The sequence below is a fragment of the Athalia rosae genome, chromosome 7, assembly GCF_917208135.1.
Source record: "Athalia rosae chromosome 7, iyAthRosa1.1, whole genome shotgun sequence".
Taxonomy (NCBI): Eukaryota; Metazoa; Arthropoda; class Insecta; order Hymenoptera; family Athaliidae; genus Athalia; species Athalia rosae.
Genome location: NC_064032.1, coordinates 14,271,152 through 14,295,690, shown reverse-complemented (window position 1 = coordinate 14,295,690; position 24,539 = coordinate 14,271,152). Strand labels below are relative to the sequence as shown.

Below are 24,539 nucleotides of genomic sequence, written 5' to 3'. Positions count from 1 at the left end.
CGTCTGCTAGTTCGACTTCTCTCCGTCAACAGTTAACTCCAATTGCCACGTGCAGTAAGCAGATGACAGATGTCCAAACTCACAAGGACACTGAACTAGTTTAGATCAGTGATAGTTATTGTAAACATGAAATCGGATTGTATACGATAGATAATGAAGGTAATTCATATCTTCATACGGTATGTATGTTTAACCTAAAATTATTTGTCACACGTTCCACGTAAGACTTATTGGGTGTTTATTCTAATTAGTTGTGTATCCCATACGTGTTATCTGCCCATTCTAATTGACTTTTTATCACATTTCAGATAATTAACTTGATACAGTGCTCTATCTATGCCCTAAATTCTGATCGTATATCATTAAGACTTTGATTCTTCCATCGATTAGCCAGTTCGCCAGTATCAAACTCACCGAAGTAGTCACGTAATACAAGGTATTGTGAGAAAAAAAAAACTTATTTATAAATTTGTCGTCACTGAATTATGGGCACAGTTGCATTATCAGGAGAAAAATGTCTGGAAAAGGTCTACCACATTTTGCTGTTGGTCGTATAGTAAAAGGCTTTGGACGTGGTTCTAAAGAATTAGGAATTCCTACTGGTGAGTGGAGTAACATATTTTTCAAATCAGACAATTATCGATGAGACTAGAACTAAGCATTGTTAATTGTGAGGCTCTAATATCCTTTGTAATAAAATTCATCCTGGTTATAAATAAAAATCATTATTTTCCTTGTGCTACAATTATCATTTGTGACATGTAATGCAACTAGTAATATGGATTTCATCTCCAAGAACGAGACAAGTATACCATGTATACCCATCAATTAATTTAATTTCCAGCAAATTATTCACCAGATGTTGTGGAAAATCTTCCGAAAAATGTAGATACTGGGGTTTATTTCGGGTGGGCCTCAATCGACAGAGGTGATGTTCATAAAATGGTCATGAGCATAGGGTGGAATCCCTTCTATCAAAACTCCCAGAAATCTATGGTCAATTATAATTTAAAAAATTTATTATTATTTCTCGTAACCAGTTCGAATCAATTTTTGCCTATGGCTATTTTCTTTCAGGAAACGCATATAATGCATAAATTTCCTGGTGACTTGTATGGCGCAGAGTTAAGAGTTGTGATTGTTGGATTTTTAAGACCCGAAGTCAACTTTGATTCCCTTGGTAAGCGAGCGATAGCAATAATTGACGAGCAATGATCGTGGGTAATTGATTTACAGATTTCTTCTTTATTTTATTTATATTTTTTTGCAGAGGATCTAATCAAGGGCATAAATGGGGACATTGAAAACGCGGAAAAGCTCCTTGAGAACGCAGATTTGGCTGCCTATAGAACGCACAAATTTTTTACAGAGCCAATCGATCCCGCACAGTTGACAAGTTGAAAAAAAAATCAAAATATTTTTCAATCCTCACAATAGAAATTTTATTTTAACCATCAGCAATCACCTGTTTTCAACGTTTTAAATTCGAACTTCTTCATAAATATGTAATCCATATTATTAGCGATGTCTGGTATAACCATAGATACATCATATCTACGGTATAAATATCGGCACCGCTCGAAAAGTAGAATAGACGATGAAAAATAAATTTTTCATAACGAGATAAATACGTTACACATTGTAGAATATTCATATAATGAGGACCAGATGAAAAGCTCAGATAAAATAGCGAGTTCATATTTTATAAAGATGAGTACCGAGTGGGTGGGGAAATTTGCAGACCGTATACTTTCGACAGAACTTCGTCACAATTAAATCGTATTTTTGATACCGGGTGTTTGCCTTTATCAAGAGCAAATACGTTATTACCTTCAGCGCTGTTTTCGCGTGGTAATTCGAACTTGGGTGAACGTTGCCCTGCTAAACGAGCTCATATTTCTATACTACCTCCTACTATACGCGCGGCGTTAATGAATTCTCCGAAACTTTCGATCTATTGTACTTACGACGGGAATACTTGACTTTTTTTTTCTTGTTTTTTTTAAGTAATATTAAATTATTTTTCGAAATAATTTCAACGGTTGAACGTTGTACGTTGTAACTAGAAAACGAGTAAATTTATGATAGAGCAAAATTATTAACTTTTTTTTACTCCGTTTGGCGTTATTCTCCGACAAAACAAGGCAAACTTTAACTCGTCTTGCAGGAGCCACGCCACCGAGTTTGTGATGAGGAATTTAAACTCGTCAGCATTTTCAAACTAACCTTCAAGATCGCGGAATAATTAACCCGATACTCGTAGCATCCGTTATATATAAGTATATTTAAGTACATAAGTAAAAGTAAACGAATAATTTTGTCGCTCTAAGAAACCAGCAGCAGCAGCAGCGGCAGCGGCAGCGGCAGTAGTAGTAGGGGCAGTAGCGTCCGCCCCACTTCTGACGTCTGACCCGTACAGGACCGTTACTACTGACGGCCGCACATATCACGTAGTCTCATCACTGCGCTAGAAATCACACGCGATATACGAACTCGAGAGGTGCCAGCGGTGGTTCCTGCAAAAACAAAAAAAGGGAACAACGAAACCTGTTTGATTGCGAACACATATACATTTATATTAAAATGAAAAAAGGAACAAAAAAACTGATGCGAACAATTTCCAGAGACTGCAGATGCGACGAATTGAAATAACGGGAAAACATTCAGACTATGATTTTTCCGGCATGCGTTGATATTCGTGCAGGCTGCGGTAGTACGGCTACGAGTATACATATATTCCAATATCTACGGGACTTGGGAAGCACTTTGGACAGTAGACGCTTTCACGTGAAGCTGAGGAAGTTTTATTTTTATTTTTGTAACTGGTTGGGAAACGTGCACCAGCTTTAAAAGTATCGTTGCCGCAGATCCTACCACCTGCCATAAGTATGTACGATTTTACCGATATAACGTTACACTCGTACATTACTATACTTGGAAACTGCACGCGCGTGCCTGCGGTATTTTATACACATGTAGCGAACGCGTTCGGAATTATCCATATACCTGTATATGGACAAATGGTTTATTCCACAATTCCATAAGCGTCTCGTGCAATAATGATATTTAACTACCGTACAGAATTAGTTTATGCAGGTTGTAATTCCTCGGTATATTTACTTTCAATTTGTATCCGATGTCCTGGGTTTTCTGTACGTACAGAAAGGGGTGATGTTTTCGTATTCAAAAATCGACTAGAGCCGCTATTCAATCTCTCCCTCTGCACACAGTGTGCAGAATTCTATAGACAATTGTTTTCGCGATATATACCCATATCCGTTTACCTACATCGCGTATCAGACTAACACTGTTATCACAGGTTTCCATCTATTTTTCATAATCCCTATCCTCTCAGGGTTTTCGTAAAACGGTTACTACCCTCCATACCCAGCAAGCACCGTTCGAAAGCTGCCAGGACCGAAAATAGCCGAACCGTTTATAAGGGAAAAAAAAGAATTGGGATAAAAATTTACTTCACATTCAGATATCCATTTTAAAATCGATAGGAGGATATTTTTATTTTTTTTTCGTCCCTTAAGATTCTCCGCACAATTTGTAAAGTTCTTATATGATATCGAAGCGAAACGAGGGAGAAAGAGAGAGAGATGATAATCTAATAGTGTGATATTAAATAGTTACGTGGAAAAAAAAAAAAAAATCAAAATAGAAAAGAAAAGGACAAACTATGTTGTGAACATTTTAATTGAGCTACCGGCTCCTCGCTTGCTCAAATACCGAGTTATTACTAACGTTTTATGCGCTGTCCAATTAAGAGCTTGGCTTATTTCGTCGAGCTCGTTTCTCTTGTTTTTCCCAGGGTACCGCAGTTATAATTATACTCAGAAACACCGGTGGGGAATTCAATGCCCAATAGGAAAATCATTTCAGTTGTATGATATTATTATGTATATGACATACGTATGCGCGTACACGTATCTGGATTCGTACTCGCGTACATCGGGATCTTATTCATGCCGTCATTTACTCTACTATCCATTTTATTAATCGTTCGCAAAAGGAAAAGAAATAATCAAATGTCGAAATTTAATTTTTCTCACTATATAGTTTTTATTTTCCATAAAAATATAATATGTGTAATGTCCGTATATATTATACGGTTTATTTTCCTATGGATTATCTCAAGGCATATATCAGTGTATTTAAATGAATTCTGAAACTCGAACGAGAAAACTTTTCCCCAAGGTATGTGTATGTATATGCGTACATATGTATGCATACACACACTCGTATGTTATAGCATCTGATATACGTTTATGTATAGGAAGACGCGTACGTACGGGAATTTCGTTCATCATCGTATCTAACGTGCAAGGTCACCATATAACGTAGCGATATAAACTGAGATCGGTAGATTGATAGTTTGATTATCGAGAGGTTTCTATCTTATTTTTTTTTTTTTTTTTAAGCTTTTTCTCAATTAAATATCGCCTAAACCGATGAAGCGCTCTTGTTGTATAGCGAGAAACTTGACGTGCACTTTTGAGGGAGGAATGAAAAATAAAAGTAGTACGAGAAAAGGGCAAAAAGAAAAAAATATTGAAATGATAATAAAAGGAGAAATAAAAAATACGATAAAATGTTGGAAAAACAAAATGCTGAAAAATTCGAGATCGCGTGTGGAAAAATCTCTTCAAGATTGCTGAAGCAACCATTCGCATCCCGTGTGGTACGTTTATACCATCGTACAAACTCTCCCCCAACCCCATCGTGCACCTACTTCATTTTCTCCTCTATGCACGCTACTTCGCTCTACAACGGCTCAAACTTATCCCATCTTCAAGCAAAAACGGTAAAACGATATCGGGCCGGCTGTATATTTCCAGACTCGAATTTCCCCACTTTTATACATAGTATAATATCATGTCACGGACATTATTTCTGCACGTGATAAAATATATCATGGTATAATTAATTGCTCGTTTGATTCGCGCCATTTTTTTTTTTTTTTTTTTTTTTTTTTTTTTTTCTTTCCCCTTTTTACATTAGGTTTCACTTTTCGAACATACCTATTCCATTTTTATTTATCATTCCGATTACTGGAGTGAAAAGAAAGAAAAAAATTAACAGCGAATGAAAAATCATCGAATAAATATGTTGGCAACAGTCGAATATAAGAAGGCGAGTAAAATCGCCACAGGATATTATACCCACGCGAGAGGGTGAAATAGAAACCGGTGGATCTAAAGAGTAACTCGATATAGCCCCGACGTCTTCTTGTGATAAAGTTGAAACAATAAACAGACGAAATTCGTGTTGTATCGTATCTTATTTTCTACGTTTTTTATTTCACGTTTTTGTATTTTTCATTTTTGAACAAAATTTATTCGAACGGTGCAGAGAGGAGGGGTGTCGCGATCATAAACCAATAAATGGCTAACGATGGGACGGCAGGGGAGGGAGGGAAGGTTGAATAAGCAGCGAGAAAAGGAAAATAAAAAAATAAGGAAAATAAAATTGGGACCAGAGAAAATATAGAATGTAGAAAACTGAAGAAAGGAAAAGTATCAACATAAAATCTCCATGCGCGTTCGATTTAGGCCCGTTTGTTGACATCTGTCAGTGCTTGGAACCCTTAGACCTAGCTGGCTGTTCACCCTTACCTATAAATACGTATATATAGACCATTTTCTACCCACACCTCCGTTGTATCTGCCAATACAAGAATAAGAGGAAGAATAAGAGTAGGAAGAGGATAGGTCGAGAAGTAGGGGGTAGTGTGCATTGTATACCTACTCAAAGAATGTCTTCCGAGTTTCTATACAGCTCGTAAACACCGAAGACCCTGGTGGGATCGCCTCAGCCACCCGAAACCAAACGGTATATTTAAATTTCTGAATAAAGAAACAAACCTCGAGAAGAGGGGGGAGAAAAATAAGGGAATAAAACGACACGCGCAACGTATAAACTGCGTACTTTGGATCTCCTGATCGCACTTCTTGATCAATATTCTTAGTTTTTATTTGGTGATATTTTTATCCTCCTATAAGCGGTCTCAGTCGAGTCGGGTGGCTTATAATTGTGCAGGTCGTGTCGTTGATCAAAGATATCTGGTTGAGAATATTTTCGAAAAACGTGCGACGAACTTTTCTCAATTTCTAGACAAATTTCTTCTTCTTTTTTTTTCTTTTTTTTTTTTTTTTTCTTGTCATCAGCCATCTCATCGCGATAGTGTACAAAGATAAAAGGAGCTCTATAATTGGACAATTTGTATTCTTCAGAGGACACGGAACTAGACCAATGCCTATCTATGTATCCCGGACATCGGTGTCCCTTATACTCGGATATCCGTGGATATATCCGCCGATGCCCCGCCCAAGAATCGGTAATCGGAAATGAAAGTAAAGGTAAAGGTAAAGGTAAATGTGAAAGGTTCGGATAGAATCTAAGGGCAAAGGTGGTAGGGTAAGGGTAAGGGTAAGGGTAAGGGTAAGGGTAAGGGTAATGGTGATGGGAGAGGCGCCTCTCGTCCAACATTGGCAAAGCAGCAGCTACCGCAAACACTACCAGCATCCGTCTGCCATAGCGTCTCTATGTACCACCATCGGCATCAACATCAGCATCAGGATTCAGGACCACTGGACCAGTAGACCAGAGACTAGACGACCGGAGAGCTGGCTGGCACTGCCACATCGGTGCACGGAGCAAAGAAAACGAGAAAGAGGAATAGCGGGGCATGTATATGGAATGAAATAGAGACGGAGAAATTTAGAGTGAGAGCGAGAAAGACTAAGAGAGTCGGAGGGTGGAGAGTTTGAGAACGAAGAGAGAGATTTTCATCCCTCTTTGGCATGACGTCACGTTGCTAAAGCGACGCGCCGACGCTGGGCGTCTGCGTGGGTCGGCGGCTGTCTGGGACGAAATCAATAGTATGCCAGGAGCCAGGTAGTCGGTGTGAGTGGCTGTGAAACTCTGATCACCAGCAGTCCTGGAGCCGACCCCTAGGAGGTAGGACAACGCTCTGTCGTCTGGACGACGTCTTACTGATCGTGGAGAGGCCATGCCAGCCCCACCACCTCGGAGGTACGTCATCGCCTAGAGCCACCGAAGCCTCACCAGGTAAGAGGATACGATCGTCGTCACCCCGATTGCCGTCGAAGGTCCCTCCTTGTTATCATTGTTATTTAGGATTTTTTCAACTCGGAATTGACAAGTTTTCATCCGAAAATCCCGCAAGTTGATCCACCAGTGCTCTCTCTCCAGATTCCGACAAACGAACGAATTCTTCGACGAAAATCATCGTCCGTTGAAATCGTAATTCATCGCACGCGAGAACACCTCTCATTTGATTCCTACTTGATCTCCTCTCCGAAACATTTACCGTTCGATTCAATTCCCGTATTACACCAACCAACTCCCTCTAAAAACTTATACCGCGCCTCCGCTTCGAGGTCCAGAAACTCCAGACTCCAGAGTCGTCATGGCACCCCGCGATATGGAATTGGTACATTATAACAGTGCTGCTGCTGCTGCTGCTGCTGCTGATCCTCCTGCCGAAGTTGCTATTGGATTTCTTTATTTATTTATTTTTTTTTTTTTCTCTTTTGAAAAGTGCGCGGGTGTTGGTGATGGAAAATTGGTTAAAAAATTTAGTATACACATAAAATCGACCGGAAGAAAAATTAATAACCGTTCAACGAAGTCGTTCGAGAGTCTACATTCTCTACGGATCTCGATGCATTCCGTAATCCGCAACCGTCCGTCCCATTCGTTTTTGTTCATCTCCATTCCGAGGATATCTTTTTTCGAACTATTTGCGCGGGATACACGATAACCGGATCTGTATCCGATCTATAGGGGTGTTAACGAAAATCTACATTGTATTATTCGTGTCTTTTCAACTGAACCGTTTATCGGAGTTGGGTGTCGCAGTTTTCGGGTGCAGTTTTAGTTACATTCCACGTACACGTATTACTCTCCTATCCCCCTATGTATTCGGTACGTATATAAATGTACATATTCTATATATATGTACATCCGTTTTGCTCTCCGCGCGCGTTTATAGTGGTAGTCGTCATCTACGGTTCTCCGGTCCACATAGTATTGAAACTTGCTACCGCCGCTGCTACTGCTACCGCTGCTGCTGCTACTACTGCAGCTCAAGATAAAAGCTCAGCAACCGAGCCGCGCGCGAGAACGACCCGGGAAAACTTTATACCGTGCAATGCTGCTGCACCTATAGCGGTAGCAGCAGCTACACCGCATACACGTCCCTGTCGTTTATACACATATGTAAAATACATACAACGCGTACATATGTACCTACGTACACATACCTACTCTGCATCTGCATCTGCTGCATATCGGTCGGGTTAACTTGACAATTTCAATACACTCTAGGATTGTAACTTTTTCCAACCCTTGTACCGTTTCCAGTGTTTATGGGATTACCGTACACGCGTAAAGGGAAAAAGAAGAAGAACATATTGGAAAAAAAAAAAAAAAACGCCACGTATAAAAATTTTGAATATTTTTTTCTCCCGCATTTTTATATATCTTCCTTTACCGCCGGGGGTTAAGAGGGAGTAGAGAGAAGGAGGATTGGATAAGGAGGAGGACGGGTGCAAGGCAGCTTCTTTTTAGACGTTAGAGAGGGTGTTTGATGGATCGGGGTTGTAGTATACTATTCATCCCTCCGTTATACCAGAGCGGATTAAACGGTATTGCTTATACCCGTTCGCCGTAGCCACCTATCCGCGACAACCTCCCCATTCTATTCTATAAAGATATACGTATTGTACAAAGTTTTACAATTTTCAAAAGACTTCAAAATTCGTGACAAGGTGCCAAAAGATTACAAGACCGATTTTATGTACTTTTATTTAACGTTTCCCTCATCTCTGACGTGTTTCGGATACGCGTATTAACATATATCGTCTTTGCGACGATCGAAGACGCTTCAAATTTAATCGTATCCAATTTTTGAAATACCACTTTCACTTCGTTGTCATCTTATTTCGAAAAAGAATTTAAATACTTTTCACCGTGCAGCTCTCTTTCTTTCCTTCTCTATTTACAATGTTGGCGCCAGAATTTCTTCTCTTTTCATTTTTCATATCGAATCGTCATTCTCTCAAGTGAAATTCGAGGTAGGGGGGGTAACTTGAAAAAACGAACAGCAAAAATAGAACAAGAAATCGAAAAAAAAAAAAAAAAAACAGTCAATCGAATCTGTGAGAAAAAAGCATATAAAATGAATGTAAATGGTGGTAGCCCTCCTCGATCGAAGGTATCATCGGGATGGATTATATACTCGCGGACGTGATTGAACTGATAAGCACAAATAGACCATGCTTTCGGTCCGATCCTATTACGAACGTCAATTTGTCATATTAACTGCTGTCAATCAAAGTTTTCTCTTTGATTTACAGCTTCGGTCCCACTCTTTTCCATCTATTTCTGACGCTTCGTATCACGCGCTTCCTTTCTATACGGAACTTTTTCAATAAATATGTATTTGTCAAACTATTTGCCAATGATCAGCTTGTTCGAAAGAAGCTCGGAATTCCGTTCAAATTTTCACGGAGTATTCAACGACGACGCGATACCGTTAAAAATGTTAGCGTTTATATTCGATTAAAAGTGTGATGTGAAGAAGAGAGGAGAAAAAAGATCAAACGAGAAAAATCGCTCTATCGCCATCGGAATTATTATCATTGTATTGCCGTATGTAGTATGTATAACGTATGTTATGTATTGTTTCATTTCTCATATCGTGAAAGTGGATTTTTAAAATTGGATTTCCTTTAAATTGAAAAATTATTGTCAACTTGCCAAACTGATTTCTTGCTGAAATAGAAGAATTCAATTTCTTTCTTTTTTTTTTCGTATGACGTGACATTTTTTTAAAAGTTTTTCATCCCGCTTTTACCGTGTACATAATATCGGACATATGTACGTGTACGTACGCGATGATACATCGTGCAATATTTCCTAGGTATAATGGAGAAAAAAAAAAAAAAAAATAGACAGCAACACGGTATCGATAATTATTAAAATTCCCTTTGATATTTTCCCCTTAATTTTTTTCCGTTGCCTTTTCTGTGTTATATGAATTTCGGAATGGTCGAGGGGGGTAAAGCTGGTACGGAGATTTAATACCGTCCTTCAATTTTTAGTGGGTGGGGCTCGCGTCGGATTTTGACGTAGGTACCTAGCTACGTATTTACGGGGCTGTTTCATACGAAACGCTTGCTGCTGCCGTTGCTGCCGCTGCTGCTTTTCCTGCATCGGGTTAATTTGAGTTAATTACGTTCGGTTACAAGTCCTTTGTACCGGTCCATAGATATAGAGCTAGTGAAAGAGAGAGAGAGTGAGAGAGAGAGCGAGAGAGAGAGAAACATTGTTACCTGTAATTTGTTCAAAACTTCATACATATCGGTACATGATGTAATATACGACCCGGTATAGCGGTTGTTTTACATCGTCTGCATTAGAGAGTAAAGTTATGTGGGTAATTTGTTGTTCGGTTCCCTAGGAGAACCGTTTTATCATACGCGTAGTTGACGTAAAATTTTGCCGGAAATGAAAAATACACGGAGAGAAAGGAAATCGCGACAGGAAACGTTATCAGCGACGAGAGAACGAAACGGACGGGGTTAAATCTGGCTTTGATTTCTCTGCGATGTGGTGGCCGGAGTGTCGCGACGCAGGAACAATAAATAAATTAATCAATTTGACAATAAAAAAAAGTACACGACGTGACGGAAAAATCTGCTGCAGGATCGGTCCAGTCCCTCAGTCTATCGCGACATAAATAGCTACCGCTATTACGGGATTTACTGCTGCAGTTTTTAGGCTTCGACAATTCCCTCTTCTCAAATACGTGCTGCAGCTCAGACGTGATTATTCATAAATTATTCCTCGTACTGCAACCTCCGTTTTATTGTCATCTGGGTGTTTTTTCTTTCTTTCTTACTTTTTGTTTTTTCCCCACCTCCCTCTTTTTTCAACGTACGTACACCTCGTGTATCACCGATACGGTACGAAGCGGGTTTTCCCGTTAAAAAATTGAGTGGCATTAACGTTTGAAGGAACAACCATCCCCCGACATCAGCCGGTTCTCTCGGAGTTTTAAAGAGTCTCTTTTCCCTCGTAAAAATGAGCACCTCACGTACCCCAAAACTATATACATAGATATCCCCCGGAGACGAACCAACGAGGACGTTTTAAGCTTAACCTATCGCTCCTTTATCTACTTGTCCGTAAAACTTACCGATTTATCGTCTCTCATTGATTATTTATAGACGTGTGTGCATAAAAGGTAAAAAGAAAGGGGGGGAAAAAAAAAAATAATAATAATTCAACGATTCTCATGCAAAATATACACCACGTCACAGCTGCGCCTGTTCGACGCTCGTGCAGTGCTGCTAAAAATTCATTTCGTATTATACGTCATCGATAAAAAGCGACGGGGACACTCGGAGGGAGAATGAAAATAGGAAATCACGACTACACGCGATGATCATCGCGACGATGATTATAACGACAATAAAAATAATTGGAAAATGTAAAACTCCTTTTCGCGTAACCTGCGAATCAGGGGGTAACGGGGGGTTGTACGTACGCGTACATATGTTACGTGGGTGTACACCTATATTTTATACGATCTGCGCAATACGTACGTACACACGTACATTCGATAGACAATTGAGGCACGAACATCACCCACTGATTTCGATTGATCAAACTCTGCACCGTTAATAATTGGATGGGAATATATACGTATAACCTACCCTCTTGAAATTTCGATCAATTTCGAATTGTCGCGTTGTTTGCCTCCGACGGTCGACTCTTAACACGGTGAGCGTGCGGTGATCGCATACGTATACGTATACCTATCATAAAATTCATCGTTATCATTATTACCTTTTTTTTTAATTACTATTTCTGTTTTTCTGCCTTTTACCCTCCCCCTCTCGCTCGCTCGCTCTCTCTCTCTCTCATTCTCTCTTATCGTAAGCCTGATCGGATGTTCCGCTCTTGCGAGCTATGAAATGAGAAAAAAAAGTTCATCGATGGGATAATTTTATAGATGTTCGATATCCGTAGCATTTCGATACGGGCACCTCGTCAATGATAATATTTGCGGTCGTGTCTCGCACACCCTTTTTCTACTTCCATGTATTATTCAATATTATTATATATTACATAACGAAGTGACGGGGCGGCAACGTGACGAGATACTCTTGAAGCTTTGTGGACAGGCTTCAATAGCTTAATTAGAACCTAGATCATTATTAGTTACTGGGCGGGGGTGCTGGAGAGTGCAGGCGCTTTGTAGTATCACCTTATACGGTATGGTGTACCTATATAACGGCGGTCGCGAACTTCGGTCAATTGTATATGTACCAAGTTCTTTGTTGCATTATACTAACGACCTACGTATGTCTACCTAATAATGTCTATCTACCGATTTCCAACGACGTCGAACGTTGTATGTAAAAAATAAATTCATAAATAAGAATCGGAGACAAGAATAACGAGAAATCAAAGAGGAGAATATTGGATCGGGTGTCGAATCGTTACTCCGACGGAGAGGAACGCGTTAATTTTTGTGAAGGAAAAAAATCAAGAAGAAAAGGATAGGGGGTAGTGAGTTAATATATTTCTCATGCGGTATGAAAGCCCTTTAAAATTATCCTCATTCCCACCTGTCTGAGCTGGTAAGGCCTTAATTTAAACGATGAGTTAATTTTTAAAGCGGCCTAATAATTACCCTGAAATAACAAGGAGCCCGCAGGCATTACCACCAGTAGTAGTAGCAGCAGCAGCAGCAGCAGTAGCAGCATAATATATGGAGCTTCTCTCTGTGTTATAACGTGTACTCCAGGGTGTGAGAGAGCCAACGTTCAGCTCTAAACGATTTCGCGGTGTAGGTAGGTGTAGGTGGTATATATCGTACATAAGGTGGTAGGTACGTACGTACCTATATTATATTCTCGTTTGAGTTTAGTCAAAAGTCATCCCTTGAGCGCAGCTGTTAATCAGGAAGGGAATAACTAATCGGTTACTCGCCGTTTCGAACTTCATTTTATTTCAACTCTTTGCTCTCGTCGGTGCCCTTCTTTTACTCTTCACTTTCCTCTCTGTTATTTTTACCAACGAGATAGTGAAAAAAGATTTAATTCGAATAAATCTGCGGGGCGGGGTCGTCTTTTTTTCTCTCTCATCGTCAGATAACGTCAGTCGGTTCAATTTATCGTTTATACGCGTATACCTCGTATCGTACAGGTACGTCGTTTATTTTTTCTGCAAATAGTTGATGGTTTTTTTTTTTGTATTTAAAATTGACTGGAAATTAACGGTGTTATCGGTGTGTCTGTTGCACGTATCTGCGAAGAGGGTTGTTATAACCGGGTATTTGGCAGCACAGGTGGAACAACAGCTTCCAATTAAATGATCTTCTAGAAGGCTTCTACTCTTATACGGATCGTGTACATATATACTATTGATATGAACTAAACTAGATCGATATCGAACCTCCACCCCCCCTCGCCCCTCTTGATAGTGTTTTCGACGAGCCAAGAATAGTTCGGATTCGAGTGCTCCATCCCCTGCTAACAATCTATACGACAACTCAGGCAGCAAAAGCAGTCGCTAGAGCATAGCCACGACGTGACGGGGAATTGGGAACTGGGGAGTCAAATCCAATACGATACTTAACTCCATTTAGCTATATCTCTACCATACAACTAGCTATCCCACCGAGTTGCCAATCTCATCGGATACCTATACACGCCCACATATTATCCGGTATTTTCACATTCATTAATTTTAACCCTTTTTTTTTTTCTCGTTCATCGGCATTTCTGCAAAAAATCGTACATCTATAGCGCTTGAACTATTCGTTCAATCGTTGTCTTTTCATAGGCATCTAACGTGTTGGATGTACGAAAAAAACTTTCCCACCGTTTTTGAATTTACACCACTTGCTCTTATTTTTTATTTTTTCTGTTCTGCTTTTAATATTTTTATTTGTTTCTTTTTATTTTTACCGTTGAGAAATTTTCATTTTTATTTATTCCTCTCTTATGAAATCCCGTATATATTTGATCGCGTGAAAAAGAAACGAATATGAAATTCTGCTCATCCATGTGTCACATCCCTGCGCGACAAACTGTAATTGGACCGGCCAAAAAGAGGGAAATATGTAACAAAAAATAAGAAATAGAAGAAAAAAAATCGGCATCGCTGCGGGGGTGCGAGATAAATAAAAGAAAAAAAAATATAAATAAAAAAACCGAAAAGAGAAAAAAATCGCACCCGTATACAAGAAAAAGAAGGAGGAGAAAAATAGTAAAAAAAACGAGATAGGAAGAAAAGAAAAGAGAGTAGGAGAGAAAGAAAAAAGGTTCAACGCATTGATTTTCACGGTGAAACAAACAATGTCGTAGAGACGATATATATAGAAGAGTGTTATAAAATTGGTAAAACACAAAACCCACCCTGTGAACGCTCGGATCCCGTCGAGCTCGGCAGCTTCTTGAACCCTCCAAGAAACACCCCATATCGGGCTTGCACGCCACCTCCGTCGTTGTTTCCAAGACATTTTTTCCCTTTTTTTTTTCCTTCTTCTCTTCCTCCTTATCATCTCGTTCTAATTCTTTCTCTACGTCATTTTTTTTCTCTCATTTTTCTTCACAATTTTTTTTTTTTTTTTTGCAACGTACACCTCGCGATACTTGCGTTGAATTCACATGACGATAAGCCGCGTCGCATACACGTCGAACGCGTAATTTTATTGGCTGCATAGGATTTTTGTTTTTCTCACATGCATCGAGAAATTAGTTCATCCTTTTTATCCTTCTTCGGGTTTTTTTTTTTTCTTGTTTTTTGTCAGTCTCTGAAAACTCGAGATTTTTCAAGATGCTCGCGTTAGTGGGTCGGTCGGCGGCTAGCCACTGTCCATAATATATGTATGTACCGAAGGTCGGCGGCTTGTAAAGGGTAACCAACCGTGTAACGGTCATCTAACCTCCGTTATTTATACCAACTTACCTACCTGTCCGGCGATCCTAGTGCTCTCGTAATGTAATGCGACCCCTGAACTACTGAATTTTTAATTCGAATACTTCTTTCTTCGTTTACTCAATGCCTAGAGTTTTACTGTAAGGTAATAGAAAATATATAGGTGTAGCCTATGTGTATCTTATGTATACATTGTATGCACATACTCGCAATCAGCCACGCTCTATTTATTGATTTTTATTTGGCCAAATATTTGTGAACAGTCTATAGTTAAAATTCTTTAACGATTTTGTTTTATCAATTTTCTCTTCGATTCGTACGCAGAAAATTCTCAGCAGTTTCTTACATTTTTAGTTTACTTTTCATTTTTTTGGAAATTTATTTTCCACCCCAAGTGTGGTATATATGGAACGCGAGGTGATCGGTTTTTTACAAGCATATTGAATTGAATTGGATTTCTTTTTTGTTGATTTTATTTTTTTTTTTTTTCTTCTTCCATTCTCCGAGGAAAATAGTAACTATGATGTTTCGAGTACGTCTGAGTTAACCAGACCCAACCTAATCTGGAATTCCAATTGTTTGGGCATCAATTATGCAAAATCCAGTTCGTTGCGGTTGAAACATTCAGTAACACTACATCGTAACGATTTTTATTCATCGTCTCAGAATTAATGGCTACCAAGATATAAATAAATACCTACCCCGATGCCACTGTTGCAAAGATCTCGGGTCGCCGGTTCATCCCTCTCAGGGTGTGTCTGTCCGCCCCCTTAAAGCTCGATGAATAGTAACGGTATACCTCTACCCATCTACACTATGGTGAATTGTGCGGTGCAGCAAAACGACGCCCTGCTTTTCTCTACCCGAGATATAAATGCGCGCCCATATCTCCTGCACGAGCTTCTTCTTCTTCTTATTCTTATTCTTGCTCTTTTATTTCTTTCTTTTTTTCACCTTCATTTTATCTTATTTTACTTTACTCTTTTTTGTACTTATACGCGTTATATTTTTCTCATTTTTCATTTGCTTCTCATTTTTTGTCATCCTTCCGCCGTGTACGCTTTCGGTTTCCGCTACACTATTCGTTTCATGCGGTCAAACGTACGTACGTAGCACGTCGATAGCGTACGCCGCATTATTTTCAAAAAGTTTGATCGTTGGTTATATTATATCAATCTTTTTTTAACGATGAAACAGGCGTCCATCTTGTTCAGGAGTCACTAAAGCTCTGCGGTTTTTCTTCTTTTTTTTTTTTTGTTTTGCGATCGTTTTGTGTACGACCAACCTCTAGGTACATATATCTGTGTACCCGTACATAGGGGTCATGTGATACCGCAAGCTCCACTCTCGACACCCTTGTGACATCGATACATCGGTTCCACATATGTACAAAGTGTATACATATGAAGTTACACCGCAAATTTATTTTACCGCGTATGTGTGTGTACAGGAAGGGCGCGGTTGTATTATATTTTGTAATTGCCCTCGTTGTTTTGTAATCTCGTCTGGCTCTAGATGAATTTTGAGCTTTTACGTACGATTTATATGTGCTAGCTTTTGGATGTAGGTGTATACGTTCAGAGCATACTTCAAATTGAACCACTCTAACAATATATATTTTCGTATGTACCGTATAACGAATTACCTTGTAAAGTTACACACTGCACATATACACGTCACATAAAATTTTACGTATACATGGGGTGTCTTACACAAGCGTGTGCCGCCGGTCTACGTTTGATACGGTATATGATATATTCTGCGGTTTACTTTCTATACGCATACACGTGCACGATTCTATTGTACATATGTACGGAGATATACGTGCACGGTATCTATACTGCCTATACGTGTAATACATGCCTCGAAACACAAAATCGTTGTTTAACGCCGGGCAGTTTCCCACCTTGCGTATGTCATAAAGGGAAAGTTTAGTTTCATAAACACCGTCGACCTTCGGTCTGCACATCGCGTAGACGCGAGAACTTTTGTTCGGAATGGTATACTGCAGGTACCCGTACGTAAAACACCACTCGTCGTATTTCATCTGGTCATCGTATAGTTTGCGAAATAGAAAAACGCTTGAAAATTTAACCCTCTACAGGCGGCGAGAAACGGTTCGTGGCTCAATTTTCTACGCTTCTTCCTACGAATCTTTTCTTTATTTCTTGAGTTTATTTTTTTTTTTTTTTCTGTGGGTTCGGGCGTGAACGTATAAAATGATAGATATAAATGAGAATAATCTATGACTTCGCGAACCACCCCCTGCATCGAAGGAGTTCCGCGTTCGTCTCCCAAGTCGTTTGAAACTTTCATAATTGGCGTTATTCGTAAAGGTCAATTGAAGGGCTTTTCGGGGGGAGGGGGGGTTAGTTTAGGAAGGAAATTTTCTCGGGGTCGGTCCCTGCAGAGCGTGCTCAACGAACTGAGTCTTTCTCCGTCATCGTCGAATTTCTCCACCCCTTACACGGTTATAACGTAACGTTTTCCCTATAGGTATACATACACACGGGTATGTATATTCTGCCTCTGCTTTTCCTCTTCGTTCTTTCGCTTTTCCCTCTTCGCTCTTCGCTCGCGTCGCGTCGGCGAGCTTAAAATCAAATACGCGTTCCATCAAAGGAGACAAATTTAACTCCCTTCTTCTCCCCTTGCTCCCCTACTCTTTCCATGTACACCCCTTCAAACAACGACGACGGAAACGCCTGCGCAATCCTTCACCGTATATATTAACACGTTTTCGAAAAGTGTTTCAATTTTTTTTTCTCTCCCCCTTCTTTTTATCATTTGTGATTTTCACAATTTTCGAGAACGTATCTGGGAATTGTAGTTTTTTTTTCGTTCGACGGCGGTGTTGAATTTCTGTTTATGGAATCGCGGCCGACCAGTAACGGACGTTGACCACTGCGACTACGTCCATATAGCTTAATGTAGTGTGTCTACGGAGGGTGAAACTGGCCTCGAATTTCTATAATTCCCATTTATTCGCAGTTGCGTCCCCTACGCGGTCTTAAAAAATCATAGACAGAGGGGGTACGGTATCACACGCGTTATACAACGCGTCTAGACAACGAAAATTTGCATTATTCTATGAATTATTCCAGATCTCATACGAAGTATGAAAATACGAACTTTGAGTTTTTACGGATACACATACGCGCATGTGTTCACGGGACACGGAAAAGAACCCTCCGGACTTTGGCTGAAAATTTTTCCCTTCATCCCTATAACTTTTTCCCTCTTCTCCTGTCAATCAAATTCCGCTTATATACATATTTATTACCCGCTGATTCTGCTCGGGTAATTAATATCCAACGTTAAATGGGAAAAATTTGCCAAGATTAAATAATTATCCTGATTTCTTTTTTTTTTTTTTTCTTTTTAATTTCTCAATTTTTTCAGCAATCCGTCAGATTAATTAGCTCCTGTTTTATCTCCAGTTCAAAATAATGTACAATATATGCGAATGCGAAAAAAAATATCAAAGTTAACTAAAAAAAAATGAGGTATTTCCTTTTTTTTTTTGTCAACATAGTTGACTTTTGGATTCATCTCGGTTCTCCGAATACTTTCGAAAAGAGGGAAAAAAAAGTAGTTGAAAAAAAGAAATTCACACCGCAGCAGGTGTGATATTCCCTTTGAATTTTTTCCTCAAACGTGCACGGGAATATAGTATAGGGAAAAAATCGGAACGTTGAAGATGAGAACGGGAAGCGAGAGAGAACTCGGTGTCGAATTCAGGCGTGTATCTATATATTTTCAATCAATGTATCAGAGGAATCCTCTTCGTCGTGATTCCCGATTTCGTGGACCTCTGGGATGCGAAATAAACAACATAAAATTTACACCGGCATTATATCCCCAAATTCGGGACACCAGAAGAAAGAAATACCGACAAATTCACATCCCCGAATAAATCTGTCTCCCCAGTTTCGTTTCGTTTCGTTTCGATCCGAGTTATTTTTTTTCTTTTTCTTTTGTCTATCTTTTTTCTGTCCTTTGTCTTCTATCGACGGTTCGAAAAACTGAAACTGACTTCAATTAAGGCACCTCCGAAGCGGCGGACGGAAAATTGTATTCGCAATTTTTTGAATAAACGCGAGGGTGATCAAGGGGGTTGTAAAAATGATGGGAAATGTGCGGAGGAAGAAAAAAAATGAAAAAAAAGAATTGGAAAAGCAATCTGGTCGATTTGTTAGAAGTTCCAAGAAACTACCCGCCAGGGTGCGACACCCTCTATCTATCTGGAATTGCATTTTATACAGCATACATATATACGTTTGCGAATATAATTTCTACCTTTAATTCCATCTACATATATACACGCTATATTCGAATGAAAAATATTTGTATAATATGATTACCGAAGATTTTATATAGCAGTGATCGGACGAAACCCCCGTCCCGGTGTTCAGGAAATAGGAGGAGAAGTAGCGAAGCGAGCGATAAATGGTGGTGTCAACTGTCCGCTGGGAACGATAAATTGCTTTTAAATTGATTTGAAAACTTTGAAGCCTCCGAAGCTACTGATTGCGCTCAGCACTATGCTCACCCTTAACGAGCAATTGATTGCCCCCACCTGAGGGGGTAAGTTTCCGTAGGTGAAATAACTAACGAAAGGAAAATATCTTTCTTCATTTTTTATTTCAATTTTACTCCGTCCGTTTCGTTTCCCCATCATTTTTTTTTGCCTCGCAACGTCTCTCGCGGGTCAACACAACGGTTATAACGAGTGCGGGAAATTTATTCTCATTAACGACACAATTTTGTCTTGCCAAGAAAAGATGGAGGAGAAAAAAAAGAAAAAAATAAATTCTCATCACGTTTCCCCGATAATCTAGGTCAGGATTAAATTCCTCGATGTATAATTCCCGTGTTATCATAATATGTAGTTGAATAGTTTGCAGCAAAATTCGGTCGCGATAAATCCGCGGAGAAATGCACCCGCGGCATTTAATTGATATAGGTAGGCTATACGTAATTGGACGGTTATTTTAATTGGTTGGAATAATTAAATAATTTTCTAACTTTTTCAAACCGATCCTATATCGCTTCGCGGTACATGACCCCGGCCGTGGTGCGAGGATAAAAATTCTTTGCATATTATTGGCTCGCGCACTTAATTATACAATAATTCTCTGCCCTCGGGCTAAAGGGCGAAGAGTAGCTTCGAGTTTTCTCCTACATACCTTCCGAGCTATACGTATATCGTGGGCACAGACTCTACCTAACAAACTAACCGGATGGCATTTGCTATACATAAAGTTGGTACAGGTGCGACGCTGTGTACACTACTTCGCGTTTACCTAAAATACACCATATATTAATAACAGCAGCTGACGTTGTGACCGCGCTAATTATTTTAGGCCCCATAGTACCTTTGAAGCAAAATTATTATCTCACTCGCGTACAACGACATGTGAAAGGCGAGGGAAAAGTGAGGTGAAAAGTTTGAAAAAATTATAAATTATAGATGCTTGTTTTTTTTTTTAACGTCAGATATTCAAGCTCAGGTGATCGGCGGTGAAGTTTTAACGATTTTCATGAACAATTTGATTCCGAAAACGCGGTAGTAATTGAAAGCGTTTGCAGTAGATTGCCTGCAAGCTCGATCTTTTCCCCCCAATAATTTTCAAGGACTTATTGCGTATAAACTTGTGGTTCTGAGTACGGTCCGCTGTGCCGCTACACGTAGGAACAGAACGCGTAAAGTCAGCTACCCCGAAAATTTTGCCTTTAATTAGAACCGTTTTCCGGAAAATATACGACTTTATACCTCGCCCTATCTTCTACTCTCCGCAACGAACCTACCCCCGCGGCTACTGCGCCCCGTCCGGAAAACCGAGGAAACCCAAATGGAAATTCACGCGAGCGACCATTCAGTTATTGAAATTTAGGCATTGAGAAATATACAGCCGACCGAGGACCGAGGACAAGTTTTAACGACTTTTCGAAGCGACGTTTGTTATTAATTATTCAATACCCGTTACGTATAGAATACCGAAAACTTCGATACAAATATAATCGCGATATACAATATATCTCGGTAAGTTTTTCCCTCCTTTCTCCCGGCCTTCCTTTTCTTTTTGGATAGCCTGATTTTCGCGAGTTTTTTTAAGCTCTCGCTGCAGCTTATTATTACAACACCGACGTTGCTCGTCGGACGTTACGACGCTGCAGCGGGTACACCTACCTAAATTTTGAGATTCTTTTCCTTCTCTATTTTCTTCTCTTTATTTTCATTTTACTTTTTCTCTCGTTTTCCTAGGTCATTTGAACGTTATGAATTGTGAAACACGTCCTCCTAGCGCGTGTGACTCGCCTACGTTATGTAAACTGTACGTGTACCGGCTACGGTATGTACTTGCATATTTATGCCGCCTATAGTCGGTGGGCTTCACCAGGGTGTTCGGGACTAGAAGGAAGTGCAGCGCTTACGTTATAGGTACAGCGAATAGATACGTATATACCAGACGTGTACGTACGCGGTACATGCATATTGTGTACACGTATATAGATAGTCGACGGAAAGACGCGGTGCATTTGGGTGTACATATATATATATATATGTATACCGTGTGTGTGTGTGTGTGCTGTATGTTCGAAAAGCAGCATCCGATATGTAGCGTCATGCAGAAACTGCAGCGCAGCTAAAACTCGCTTTCCTCTTACCATATACCCCGCGATTCAGGAGTTTCTACCCAAAGGACCGAGTTTCGAGAGCGATCATGAGGCGAACCCGCATTTTAGATAACCTTAGCTACGTGTGCGGATAAAGATATGTGCATTGCGGCGTGCATCACATTTTCCCCATTACCTTGATATTTCCATTCCCTCTATTACCGGACAAAAAAAAGTTTCTCTTTTTTTTCTCCAAAGTTTTTGAGGACGTTAAAACCGACTATCTCGAGAGCACGAAGATGTACGCGATCTCTATATTTTTTACCTCTTCGTCAGTATTATTACAAACATCATTTTTATACCTGTAAACGAGTCTCGCGGATATTGAAGCGATTCGCGATCCCCGTAACGCACTATACAGCAGACGGGAGATAAAAAATGAAAACTTTTCAAAGTACGCGAATTTCCGTTTTTCCTTTTCTTTTTTCTTTTCTCATGTTTCCCTCACTTCGCATAGTTTTTAACGTCAAACTTTTTACCGACAATTTGCAAAAAGAAACTTTTTCCTTTTCTCTTCTCTGTTTTTGCGTAGATCTTATACAGTTTCTGGTAGAAATAAACCGCGTCGCATATCCCATTTTCGGAGTTCATAAGATGCGAGATGTAAAAAAAGTTACACCTATGTACGGTACCTTACGTACATGACGGGATCAGGTTCAGTTTCACTTCGAGGCTATGTACGGTGTACATAAATTTTTTTTTATACATGAAAACGTACGGGGTGTCTCTTTCGTAAAACCGTAAGACTGTGAAAATTTTGATGAATCAGGCGATATCCTATCTATACACCCGTACCTGTATCGTATTCGAAGGTCCTGCAGCGAGGCGAGGCAGGCGTAAGATAACCATAAGGAAATTCGTATGATATTATTTCCTCTTCTCTCTTTCTCCCCAACAAACTTTCTTTTCATTCTAGTCTCTTTTCACCGTATTTTTATTTTATTTTTTTCCTATTTTTCGTTTTCTTTTCTTAGCACATTGCATCTTACCTGTACCACACAGCTACGTGTATACATGTATTATTCTTTTTCCTTTTCGTTTTTTTTTTTTTTTTTGTATGCTCGATCTCTGGCTCCCAGCCAATCCCTCAGGGTTCAAAACACTAGGGGTTGGAGAGTGTTATGAATGATTGAACGAATCTGGGTTAGGCTTGAATATAGCAATAGCATCCCCTCCTCGCCCCCGTACACGCCACTACCCCGTTCCTCGTTCTCTCTCCCATTTTTATATCGCACATATCGTACCGAAGATATGTACTCAACACGTCCTCGCTCGCCCGCGGTATGCTGCAGACGAGAAAGTATGTTCGTATATAATATCAATGAAACTATGATGCAAGGATCGGAAATAACCTGGCCAATTTTTTATTTTCTCCATTTTATTTTTCCCATTTCTGTCCGTCTCTCTCTATTTCTCTCTCTCTCTCTCTCTCTCTCTCTCTCTCTCTCTCTCTCTCTCTCTGTCTCATTCTCCCTTTTTATTTTATTTTTTATTTCATTCTTTCACGGTCTTCTGTATTTTTTTTTTCTTCTTCCTGTTCTCTTCGTTTTATATCGTGTTAACCCAGATACCCAGTGGCTGTAACGTTAACCTACCGCACGTTGTACCATATGTGAATCTATATTGCATCCCCGCGTGGTATGTGAGCACACAATTTTCTTAGGGGTGGTGATAAAAAAAGGGAGAAGGAATTTTTTTTTTTTTTTTTTTTTTTTTATTTTTTAATGGCGTTGTACGTGTACGTACGCGAATTATAATTTCATCACCGTCACATCCTTTATTGCCGATATAAATTTTATCTGATTTGATTTGATTTTTTTTGGGTTTCGTAAAGCAGATTTTTAAATTCAAGAAAATGCGACGAGATTCGGTCGAGAATTTTTCGCATCACCGGATAACGTTTAAATGAAACTTGACAACTTTTTAGCGAATGATAAAATAATATATAAGTTTTTCCTCCCCTTCCCGTTTCTTGAATTCTTTCGTTTTTCGCAATAGCGAATCTTTACGATATAACGAAGGGAAAAAAGTCTGATTTATGCAAACACGGGCGTGCCTTGAAATTAAAATTGATATATAAATACGTGCTTTCAAGTATGGGGTGTGTACGTGTATAAATATTTTTTATTTAATTTTCTTCTTGATTTTTTTTTTTCAAAGAGAAAAGTGTAATAAGAAAGCTCAAGGATCGTGCAGGGCGGGGTGTGTTTAGCCTAGATGAATCTTACGCAATAAACTTTCGTCCAGTGCTGCCGTATTAATCAATATCGAGGAGAGTAGCGACTGCGGAAGCTCCTGTACCGGAGACTTCCAGATGCTGGAGGTTTCGAAGCTTGAAAGCGTTTCTAACGCTGTAATTAATTCCTGTAGGCGGGATTTTTCTCCTTTCATCGCATTTTATTTTATTTTATTCTCCTCTATTTATACTGAGGAAAGAGAGGAGGTGAAAATAAAAAAAATAAGGAAACTTACAACCTTATTTCGGTTATGATGCCGCTTCGGTTTACCAGACTGCGATAATTATTCCATGCGGAATTCGAAACGAGCGATGTGTATTTCGGGTTTTTTTTTTTATTTTCCTCTAATTTTAATTCAGAAAATTTTGGCTCTATTTCAGCTTTCTTTTGTAGATGCGAAATTTGGAAAAGTGCTGGGAAAAGTGGATTAGAATCCCTTCCGCCTTGGGCGAAAAATGGAAAATGAAAGTAAAAAAGAAACACGGTACCCTACCCATACTTTTTGTTGTTTAGTACCTGAGCTTAACAAAACGGAGATGATTTTTTCCTTTACTTCCTGCTACGCTTGTTCAAGTAATCATCCTATTTCATCCTCCCCCTTATACTTGTATTTAAGTATATATACTTGTATAG

The 24,539-nt window shown here is 39.4% G+C and overlaps 2 protein-coding genes across 14 annotated transcripts in view; both read left to right on the top strand.

The window, feature by feature from the left end:
- The window catches only part of LOC105690746 (glutamate-gated chloride channel), an 84,172-nt gene that overhangs the window by 7,284 nt on the left and 52,349 nt on the right, over window positions 1-24,539 (top strand). Inside the window, exon 1 of one of the 9 annotated variants that reach the window (XM_020855083.2) lies at window positions 6,499-7,077. The exons of 2 other annotated variants lie outside the window; for them this stretch is intronic. The gene's annotated coding sequence lies outside the window, so the exon portion shown is untranslated. Of the gene's footprint in view, window positions 1-6,498; window positions 7,078-24,539 lie in introns of those variants that run through there. 6 more of the 9 variants (XM_020855082.3, XM_025746116.2, XM_012408820.4 and 3 more) reach the window with 6 other exon arrangements.
- Window positions 10-1,628, top strand: LOC105690692 (putative riboflavin kinase). Of its 5 annotated transcripts, none has more exons than XM_012408717.3 (6): window positions 10-159; window positions 309-436; window positions 496-602; window positions 845-996; window positions 1,078-1,180; window positions 1,271-1,628. In XM_012408717.3, exons 3-6 carry the CDS (start codon window positions 515-517, stop codon window positions 1,399-1,401), a joined length of 474 nt encoding a protein of 157 aa, XP_012264140.1. In that variant the 5' UTR covers window positions 10-159; window positions 309-436; window positions 496-514; the 3' UTR covers window positions 1,402-1,628. The 5 variants fall into 5 exon arrangements, with proteins under 5 accessions (XP_012264140.1, XP_012264137.1, XP_012264136.1 ...); XM_012408714.3 differs by having other exon boundaries at window positions 11-159; window positions 508-602; XM_048658643.1 differs by having other exon boundaries at window positions 44-179; window positions 508-602.

What these genes read in the sequence shown, in the direction of transcription:
- LOC105690692 (XM_012408717.3), top strand. Translation starts at nt 515, where the DNA reads ATGTCTGGAAAAGGTCTACCACATTTTGCTGTTGGTCGTATAGTAAAA. An exon ending in AGAATTAGGAATTCCTACTG is followed by an intron (nt 603 to 844) that starts GTGAGTGGAGTA and finishes TTTAATTTCCAG; the next exon opens with CAAATTATTCACCAGATGTT. An exon ending in AGTCAACTTTGATTCCCTTG is followed by an intron (nt 1,181 to 1,270) that starts GTAAGCGAGCGA and finishes ATTTTTTTGCAG; the next exon opens with AGGATCTAATCAAGGGCATA.